This window comes from Dysidea avara, chromosome 3, assembly GCF_963678975.1.
Source record: "Dysidea avara chromosome 3, odDysAvar1.4, whole genome shotgun sequence".
Classification (NCBI taxonomy): domain Eukaryota; kingdom Metazoa; phylum Porifera; class Demospongiae; order Dictyoceratida; family Dysideidae; genus Dysidea; species Dysidea avara.
Genome location: NC_089274.1, coordinates 11947917 through 11959045, shown reverse-complemented (window position 1 = coordinate 11959045; position 11129 = coordinate 11947917). Strand labels below are relative to the sequence as shown.

The following is an 11129-nucleotide window of genomic DNA, read 5'->3' as shown; positions in this document are numbered from 1 at the left end:
TGAGAGATAACAGAGAATTGTTTTAAGCTGCTGCTGTATACAACATTGTAAGATTTACAAACAAGATCAGTTCTTGTACATTTATTGGTTTCATTTTATTGGGACAGATTTACCCATGGAATGCAACAAGTATTAAGAGAACAAAGGTGGTGATTATTAGTGTGAACTGCATAGATAGTGCAGTAGCAGCGAATAAAACATTACGTACAATAATGTATATGGCTACCCAATAGTAGTACTGGATTTTGTATGATCCTTGAAAAACATCCAGTATAGGAATAAAATGATTTATTATTTTAAATTGTAACAGATACCTTGTGAACAACAGGATGATGTTGAAAGGAATGAGCAACAGAAATAACACAAGACATGTGATGAACAGTATGGTAAACTTTACACCAAACAATGGAACACTGGCATCAATAGACCACACTAACTGTTGATGACCATTTGGTAGTTCAGTTATGGTAGAATAAGAGAACAACACTGTTGATACAGCTCTGAGGATACCTGTGTAGGATAGTAGGAACAATGTAGCTAGTACGGGAAGAGATCTAGTATATGTTAGTTGTTGTATTCTGTAGGAGTAGCGACTAGCTATGATAATGAAAGTAGCTATCAATATCAGATATAAAGGAAAGAACAATTGTAACCACATCTTAGCATAACTTTCCATTCCATTGTAGAAACACGTCTCAATACCCAAGTCTAAGTTAATGAAAGAGATAAACACTTTCAGTGGTTTAAATACATTATCATTTACCAGGAAAACAGAGTCATTAATACTAACAATGTTAACATAAATTGATAATTTCATTAGTAACTGTGAGGTTGAGAAGGTACAGTAATACTATCAAAACAATCCCAGCCACTATTATTATGAGAGTGATGAGAATATGTACATTAGTACACTTCATACACCTTGATGATCCAAATACCATGCTAAGTCCATGTTGACATTGTGAACACAAGATACCACTCCTCTTGAACTGTCACTGTAAGTTGGGGTTAGTCAAACTGATATCTGATGAGTGTGGTAAACAATAATCCATGGTACAAGTAGATAAGAAATATTTTGTTTTATTCAACAATGTGTGGCTAGATATCCAGCTGTTAGCAGGACGTTGGACAGTTTTGCTTCATCAATGTTGCAACTTTGAACATGGACAGGCAAAGTATGATTAGTAAGCTGTGGGTCATAGTCACATGATCCATCTAGTAACACAAAGCCTAATGGGCATGGTAAGAGTCTTACATAAAATGCCTCATTATGTTTATATCTATCAGGATGAGCTGTTAAGAACAGTTCACACTCTGTACTAGCTTTAGAAACAACAGTGAAATTTAGAGTTCTACAGTAGTTAGTTAAGATGTTTACAAGCTCATTTTGATGAGCAATCCTACAAGCTGACTTTGGTAAGGAAGTTGCATGTGTTTCTGCATATACTATAGTGGTCTCCTCATTGTAAGGCACGGAAAGGCCTACCTGTAGCCTCTGGCCAGGATACACAGGCCCCAATGTATCAATACTACAATTGTATACACTTATTTGAGAACAATAACATATCTCTGTGTGATGGTTTAACTGTGTTGCTTCATTATACGTATGAATAATTTGCTGATTTATAATTTTGGGGTGGTAGCCATAGAAAGCGGTATTTGGAAGCCATCTACTGTGAGAAGTGTAATAACTGATCGATAATTGTATGTGAGTAATCGTTTGTGAACCACTGTTATTATTGAATACAATAGTATAATGATTTGTAGGCATATTAGATGTGTTTCTTAAGGTTACATATTGGAAGAAACACAATGGATATAGTTTGTAATAATCATTATCAGGTTCAACTGAAATTGGTTGTGCAAAAGTGTTTTGTGTAAATGTAATATTTGTAAATTCTTCCACTGTGATGTAAGTTGGTTGGGATTTTAAACTAATAATTTGTGTGCAGTTGTTTTCTGAGAAATTCACCACTCTATGGAAATACACTCTAGCATATTCAAACACTAAAACACTTCCTAAGTAGACACTGTTATTCCTGATGACAATAGTTCCATTGAGAGTAACATCAAAGTTTAGCGCATAGAATATATTGTCATACTTTATTTGCAAATTGTATTTATAATAGCAACTGTTCCATTCATTATAAGCACAGGTTTACGATCACCACTGTTACTCACACTGAGTACCTTACCATAATTTTTATCAAATGTTGTGTTCTGTATGGTCATAACGCTGAATGGATCACTGATCATTGATACATTACCATCCTTTGTTTCAACTGATAATAATGAGGTACGGCCTAAGTAGTTATTTGATGGGATAAAATCTGGTTGGAATAGAAATGGCAGTTCACAATTAATTGATGCATTAGTGTTACATTGCAGTGTGAACAGAAGCTCTCGAAAGTTGAATATCATATACATACATGTTTCTTTCAAAGGTGCAGTGTGTAAAATACACCTTGTTTAAGTGAGTATTTGAGAGAAGCGCTGCACTTACTATTGGTTTTACATAGGACTTTACACCAGTGAAAACTGTTCACAACTACAGAAACTGCAAAGTGGATTTGTTCCATTGATACATCAAGAGCAACACCATCAAATCCACCATTGGTGCTGCTAGGAATCTCTCTACTATAACCACTGGCACCTTTAACAGTAAGACCATTTATTGTAACTATGTTATTTTGAAATATGAAATGTCAAATTCCATGTATGATATTATAACTCCATGCAAATCACCATCATTTGAATGTGATAGTTTATTATTACCATTCATGGTATATAACATTTTCAAGGCAAGATTTCCCCACAAAATTAATTAGTTGCAATCCAACTTCGTGAAATGTTACATTTTGTATTTTACAAGATACGCACAGTATCAATCTTACATTGGCTTCATTTGCTCTGTGATCATGTTTCTTAAATATAATATTTGCTATAGTTACATTTTTACTTCCAACAATAATGATAGGCTCTGACACATTGGAATGGAACTTCAGTACAACTGGAGGTAAACAATTCCATGAAATGAGAAGTTGTACACATATTCAATGAATATTTCAGTGACTTGATATTCATCAGGTAGAAAATGAAATTCAAGATCTGATAAAGCAAACATTAAATCGAAATCATCGTTCAGGTATTCACTTAACTTAGCACAAGGCTGAAATGGACAGCTAGAGCTAGTTGAATTATCAGGCAATACATAGAATATGCTGCTTCCATGTGTACAAGAGAAAATATATACTGCCAGAAAAGCAAACCACTTCATGCTGCATGCTCTAACATCTATGCATGGATGTGCTGTTTAATGATATATTATATAGTCATGTTCCTTTCATATGGTACATTATCCCCACAAATGTTTTGCACTTTCAGTTCCTTCATATAGGTGGATAGGTTGCTATAGAAATTTGCTTGTACTGTATATAGTAGAAAATCCAGTCGCAATACCATTACAGCGACAGTAATATTGAAACTACCAATACAAAGGAAATTTATTGAATTATGATATAACTATTCAATTTACAATTATAAATGCTTATTATGCTTTACTGACACGTACTGCAGTACAGTAACACTACCAAAACAATCCCAGCCACTATTATTATGAGAGTGATGAGAATATGTACATTAATACTGACAGGGCCGCCCAGAGAAATTAAGAGGCCCAGGGCAAAGAGTTAAAGTGGGGCCCTTCACCCAAGCTGTAAGTTGAAGACCAAAAAAAAAAAAAAAAAAAAAGGTCACAACCTGCTGACAATGACAATAACTACCCATCACCAACCATATCTCCTTATCTATAAGCTTGCTACACTGCTCCTCTGAAGAATACTGTGACTGCTCTATTAGAGTATTTAGATCTGACTGCTCTATTAGAGTATATCGATCTTTTAAACAGGTATTCAGGGGGCCCTTCATGGGGCCTTCTGAGGCCCCTTTCAGGCTGGGGCCCGGGGCAAAATGCCCCAGTTGCCCCCACCCTGTGGGCGGCCCTGTCAGGGCCGCCCAGAGAAATTAAGAGGCCCAGGGCAAAGAGTTAAAGTGGGGCCCTTCACCCAAGCTGTAAGTTGAAGACCAAAAAAAAAAAAGGTCACAACCTGCTGACAATAACAATAACTACCCATCACCAACCATATCTCCTTATCTATAAGCCTGCTACACTGCTCCTCTGAAGAATACTGTGACTGCTCTATTAGAGTATTTAGATCTGACTGTTCTATTAGAGTATATCAATCTTTTAAACAGGTATTCAGGGGGCCCTTCATGGGGCCTCCTGGGGCCCGGGGCAAAATGCCCCAGTTGCCCCCCCCCGTGGGCGGCCCTGGTACTACTGTGCTCACTGACTCACTGCCTCTTCATGTAGGCTCACCTAGTGATCAGGAGGAATGCAACACGGCTTTAGGCTAAACTAGGCAAGCGTCTCGGTGAGCATGGTCTATATAGTATATTTATGGTCTTACAGTAGTAGCTGCCATATACATACAGCATTCTACCATGCACTAACTCAGTATTAGTAGGTAGAAATCAAGTCATTTTACCTTTCATGGACTGGAATGATTGATTACTTTTTACAGCCACTGTTAAAAGCCTTTTAGCTAAATGACATGGCAAGTTGGGAAAGAAATTTCTTTAGGAGGAATGGACAGTTAGGTTGGCACTCATTGTTAATTTTATGCTTCAGATCAGAAACTTAGCCTATGTGGGCGGGTGGATTAAATGCCACAAGCAACCCTCAACACCTATAAATATAGTTATTATCCTAGAACTGTTAAAGACTGGAATGAGTTGCCAATTAATATAATAGAATCAAGAAATTTGGATGAATTTATTTACGTACTTAACCTTCACTACTGTAAAATTAATTATCAAATTGCATGTATGTATGTATGTATTTGATTGTACCATTTGGGGTTTTCACCCCCTGGGCAAACCAGCTGAGCTGACTGCCCAGTACCTAATCTTAAATCTGAATCTTAAATTAAATAGTTTTTTTTGGAGTTGTAATATTTTATCTACTTCTCGTCGTGCCTTTTTTAGGCAGTTGTTGTGTAGTCTAACTAAGTAGATGTTATAGTCTTATGTAACTTTGTGTGTCGTGTATTTTTGTTCTCGTAACATTTTTAACCGGGCGCGCGCCTCAGCCGGCTGTGGGCACGCGCCAGGTTTACTGAAAATTTATTGTTTTCGTAAAAGTGTGTGTGTGTGTGTGTGTGTGTGTGTGTGTGTGTGTGTGTGTGTGTGTGTGTGTGTGTGTGTGTGTGTGTGTGTGTGTGTGTGTGTGTACCTATCTACCTATGTTTGTCCGTACGCACCCACGTGAGCTAAATCGTTTAATAATGATAAAAGCAGCTTTTACGTAAAGAAGTAAAGTGAAATGAAGTCTGTATTAAACTTCTGCACAGGTGAACTTTGCTCTGAGGTGGTTTCTTTTCAGCGGACTGAAATACGGGTGTGGTGACTTTCCTCAGACTTTTATTATTATTATTATTATTTAATGGGCTTGTAGATGCCAAGGCTATCTAGATTGCTTCCAAAAATTATCCAAGCGCAGCTTGAAGGTTGCAACTGTTGGTGCTGAAATGATAAAGTCAGGTAAGGAGTTCCATAGATTGACTATTCTATTTGTAAAAAAGTTCTGCCTAACAAGTAATCTTGATCTTTCTTTAAAAAGCTTAAGAGAGTGGCCCCTGGTGGTAGCAGTATTTAAAGTAAAAAATGTAGATGGGTCCAAGTCATAATGTCGTTTAAGTATCTTATATGTTTCAATCATATCACCCCTTTGACGTCTGCAATACAGAGAATAGAGATCCAGAATTTCAAGACGGCTTTCATAAGTCAAGTGGGCTAATCCGCGAAGGTGTTTAGTTGCACGTCTCTGAACCTTTTCAAGGGTGTCGATGTCTCTGGCCAAGTACGGACTCCAAGATTGCACACAATATTCCAAATGCGGTCGAACATACATCTTATACAGAAATATAAACATATCAGTAGAGTCAATTCTAAAAGATCGCCTAATAAACCCAAGAACCTGTGTAGCCTTGACTGCAGCTTTTTGGCAGTGTAGAGATGGCTTGAGATCACTTGTGCACCACACTCCAAGGTCCTTCTCCTCGTTCACTAGTTCTAGGTCAGTAGATACATTTGTAGTGCCATCGTACATGGTGTATGATGCAGGAAGAGAGTTACCAATCTGCATTACTTTGCATTTGGCTGCGTTAAATCTAAGCAACCAAACACTTGACCATTGCATTAACTTGTTGATATCATGTTGTAGTTTAAGGCTGTCATGAAAAGATTTAATGACCGAGTATATCTTGGTGTCATCTGCAAACATCTTCAAATTACTTTCAATGAGGTCAGGCACATCGTTGACATACAGTATAAATAACAAGGGACCCAAGACTGAACCTTGAGGTACTCCACTCTGAACATTAACCCAATCTGACTGAGACCCATTAACCACTACTCTCTGAAAACGATTTGTGAGAAAATTGGATAACCACAGGGACAAGTTTCCACGCACACCGTATGCTTCAAGTTTAGAAATCAATCTACGATGTGATACAGAGTCAAATGCCTTACTGTAATCCAGGTATACCACATCAACCCCATAACCCTGGTCCACCGCACTTGTCCAGTCTTCAAAGGTTTTCAACAAATTAGTTAAACATGACTTGTTGCACACAAAACCATGTTGCTGATGGTTAAGAATGTTATTTTCTAAAAGAAAGTCAAATAACTCCGTACGAATAATAGATTCTAAAATTTTAACCACAGTAGATGTCAGACTGATTGGTCTGTAGTTGGTAGCCTTAAACTTAGAGGTTTTCAGGCATTTAGCAACTGAAAAACAACGGTGCAGGCCTCGTACACTACCAGGAATAGCCTATCGCCTCGAGTTGAAAGTAGTCTCGCGTAGCCAGACCCTATTTCTCCGCACGGCGCTTATCGATTGGAAATTATAAGCGCCGGAGCAGGCGCTTATAATTTCCAATCGATAAGCGCCGTGCGGAGAAATAGGGTCTGGCTACGCGAGACTAAGTTGAAAGGGGGCGTACGCGAACGAAAATGAAGAGCAGCTTTGAGGCTTTGTCGAGATAATTTGTGGGAAAAAACACATTAGTCACACTATAAAACAGTTTAGAAGATAGTTCTGTGCGTAATGTGTTGGTAAAAGCGGTTTGTTTAACAAACGCTTCCTTAGCAATGCATAGCAACGTAATTGAACGAATTACGAATATTTCATGAATTACGAAATACGAGAATTAGCTAATAATATTATTGCACAACCCAAAACTACCCTATTGTAAAGTAGTAATACATAGTTGGTTAATTCATAGTAGCATATACTGTCTATAGTTAATTCCAGATGAGTTAGCTAGCTGCATGGCGCCTGGTTTTTCTTCCCGGGCTAGACGGACTGCCCTTGCCACCAACCCTAGCACTAGGTGTTAAAGTGCTGGAAGTAGCACAACATCAACTTGTTTTCTGTATACCTGTGTTTGTAGGTGGTATCCCTATAGGCTTTGATGTCTTCTGTACTTTAATACCTCACCTTTTGGTAAAAAATACAATCTAACATTCACCTGACTGTTTTATTAGAGTTAGTTGAAAGAGAGAAAACCAACATTATAAAATGTAATACTTTTACATAAGTAAGGTGAGTGAGTCTTCATGCACACACAGCCATGCACAGATGGGTGTAGCTAATTATCCCACAAGTGGGTGTGGCAAGGAAATACAGTTTAAAAAAAAACTTGACTACATACAATACATTAGTATGTTCGTGTTGAGCTGAATCCTCAAAAACATCTAATAACTCATGGATGCAATTACACACAATCTTGAAATTTGGCTCATTTGTAGTACTGCTTGATCCGCTAAAAATATTTCAAAATCTTGTTGTTCAAATGTTTGACATAATATTTACGGCCAATCAAAATTTTCACAATACATTTCCTATGGAGAAGCCATATAAGTACAGTGTCCATTAGAGCCCTTTCCCGAACTTGTAATGGAGCCAAACCGTATGTGTCTGTTGTTGACACCTTTGCGAAGATTCTTCTAGAAGAAGAAACTGATACTCCAGCTGCCAATCAGCTGGATTTTATATCGATTACTTAGTTTCTCGCAAACACATTTTTTTCACTTGCCATTCCCACTATTATATACAGCAATTGTAGTGGTCGCATGTTGCCCGAGGACTTCACATGCTCAGGAGCATGTGGCATCACCGTGTGAGGCTTGATATAAAAGTATTACAGGTATCTATGGTAATACTGAAGCAAGCATCTCGGGAAGCATATGCTGACATAGTACGGATGATGCTGCACCCGATTAGGTTCAATTTCTGCGCTAAAAAGCAGCTCTCAAATAATCACGTGACAAATTAAACTCACGTGATTTTGTATTTTAATAGTTTCGCGTAACGTTACTTTTTGGAAGTCGCTAGAAATCAAGCAGAATCGTTCTGTTGTGACCAGTACGGGTAAAATTGTGTACGTGCTTAAAAAGGGTGAAAAATAATCGTGTCATTGGCTGTACGTAAGAGGGTGTGTTGTGTGTTTAGGCTAAGACGCATCAGAAATCGCTTGTTAGTGTAGTGAATAAATCGCTGCGTTTAAATGTGGTGGGCACGAGACTATATCACCAGTTCTGCTAATACAGCCCTTTAAAATTGATATTTCCTGGTTTCCCGTTAGTGCCCATTGTGTAACTTCTTGTGAATGTTCGCAATTGATGAATGGTCATCTGTTTCAAAGAATTGGAATGTCATTGGAATCAGATATATTACTGACTTTGTTTGTAGATTCACTTTCAATGTGTTCATAGAGTTTTGAATGAATCAGCTTTTTGTCGCTGCATGTTTACTGTAGTGTTTGCATGACCTCTCTGAATGTATGTGTGTGTGTGTTATTACCTTGTAGTATGATGTGTGATTGAGTACTAATGTTGTAGTCTGACTATAGAGTATTGGAACAACCAGCCTTTGGCCATGCAAACCAAAGGCTGCGGCTTCTTTCTGTGTACTTAAAATATAGGCACACAGTGGTGCTTATCACTTGTAATGTAAGACCAATGGGGATCAGATGGACCAAGTCTCATGCCAGAAATGAACATATAAATTAGTTATGTAATTGTGTAATTCAATCATTGAGGTGGCCTACCCCCACAGTTTTGAAAACTCTGATGCACATTTGTGGTCTTGACTTAGCTTGTGTGCTGGTGCTATGTGGAAAAATGGTTGGGCCTGATGAACTAAACTATGTTGCACACTGTTGAGCGGCTTGTTCAGTTTTTGTTGTTTGCTTTTAGAATGTTTTTTTATTTCAGGGCTATGGAAGGAAAGAATTCCATTCCACATGCATCAGAAAGAACTCAACAAGATAAGCTTCCTGTGCGATATGACTATGGACGTCCACAGTTCTTAGAGCTGAATGCAGATGTTGAGAAAGAAGCTAAGGATCATGGACTCAGAAATGTACTCATTCCCAACAACCCAAGTCGGATGCCATGGCAAGCTGGTTATGCGGAAGTGATCAATTCTGGCAAAACATTGTATCAAAATGAAGATCAAGCATCAATTCTTGTTAGCAAGCTCTTGTATGAGAATCCTGAGAAGAAAAGTATCACTATCCCATACGTGATGTTCAGCATATTCGACGGACATGCTGGTACTGGGGCAGCACTGTTTGCTGCTAATCAACTACATGTTCATGTCAGAGAAAAGTTTGAAGCCATCAAGCAGTTTTTAGCTCAAGAAAAAGCTGAGGTGATTGCCGAAGATGATCCTGGCTTGGGCTGCATCACTGAGCCAATTCCTACTGATTTACTAGTTTCTGGTGCTCTGGAACAAGCGTTCATTGAGATGGATGATCAGATTAGAAGAGAGCGACAGACATACCAAATCAAGGGTGGTTGTACTGCCATAGTTGCATTGTTTCTTCAGAGCAAGATTTATGTTGCAAATGCAGGGGATTGTCGTGCCATCCTTTTACTTGACAACTGTGATCGAATTGAGGAGGTATCGATGGATTTCACCCCAGAGACAGATCGTCAGAGGTTGCAAACACTAGCATACCTACAGCCACAATTATTGGGAAAATATTTTGGCCGCATAGAATTCCAACGTCGACTAAGGAAGAAAGACATAGGACAAAGAGTTTTGTACCGAGATCGCGGCATGACTGGCTGGGCCTACTGTGTAGTTAGTGAAGATGATGTCAACAAGGTACCAATGATTAGTGGGCATGGTAAGAGAGCCAGGCTCCTAGCTACTATTGGTACAACCAGGGGACTGGGTGACCATGATTTGGAGGCCCCGGGTAGCTTGTTTGTTAAGCCGTTTCTAACACCTGTGCCTCAAATTAAAGTCTTTGATTTATCTGCCCACAAAGAGTTTGTTCCTGATGACATATTAATCCTAGCTTCCGATGGCTTATGGGAGAGACTCACAAACGAAGAAGCTCAGGAATGTGTCAAAGAAGCATTAAAGAAGTTTGATCGAACCGACCCCTCTTTTTACATAAATTTGGCTCGTGAACTTGTTCTGAGTGCACGCGGCTCACTGACACAGAAGGGATGGCGAACACAGAAGGACCAGATTGCAAGTGGCGATGACATTACTTGTTTTGTAATACCTCTCATGCACTATTCCAAACCACCCAGCTCGGGATGTCTGGGTGAGATGATCACGGATGCTTTAGACACTACTGCACAAGGTGTAGCAGGTGTGACAAGTAATGTATTGTATCATTGATTAGTATAGAATATTTAATAATGGGGTTTTTCAGCATACAGTAATTTAAAGTACTGTATTTTTTTAATAATTTAATAGTTAATTTGCAATTTTAAAATAATGCAAGTACCATATAGTAATTACAGGATTGTGTGTACAGTGCTTTGAAAATAGCACCAGTTGGGGAAAGATTTTTGAGCATTTGTAATTCTGGATATAATGATTTTATATTCGTTGCTTAAAATCCGAATACTAAGAACTGAGCCAACTGAGCCTGGACCAGGAACAGTACGACTGGTTATACGTGTGCCTTGGCCGGCCCTGGCACAAACAGTTGGCAGATGTTCCGTAAATTTCACTAGAACCACACTATACCTAGAAG

General features: G+C 38.5%; 1 protein-coding gene across 5 annotated transcripts; it reads left to right on the top strand.

Annotated features, from left to right (window-relative positions):
* The first annotated feature begins 2522 nt into the window (after window positions 1–2522).
* Window positions 2523–10975, top strand: LOC136249385 (protein phosphatase 1H-like). Of its 5 annotated transcripts, none has more exons than XM_066041368.1 (2): window positions 2523–2661; window positions 9343–10975. In XM_066041368.1, the coding sequence occupies exon 2, from the start codon at window positions 9347–9349 to the stop codon at window positions 10766–10768; it is 1422 nt and encodes a 473-aa protein (XP_065897440.1). In that variant the 5' UTR covers window positions 2523–2661; window positions 9343–9346; the 3' UTR covers window positions 10769–10975. The 5 variants fall into 5 exon arrangements, with proteins under 5 accessions (XP_065897440.1, XP_065897435.1, XP_065897436.1 ...); XM_066041363.1 differs by lacking the exon at window positions 2523–2661 and adding an exon at window positions 8404–8491; XM_066041364.1 differs by lacking the exon at window positions 2523–2661 and adding an exon at window positions 8415–8507.
* Window positions 10976–11129: the final 154 nt, after the last annotated feature.

Coding starts and splice junctions, on each gene's coding strand:
- LOC136249385 (XM_066041368.1), top strand. CDS start 9,347: ATGGAAGGAAAGAATTCCATTCCACATGCATCAGAAAGAACTCAACAA.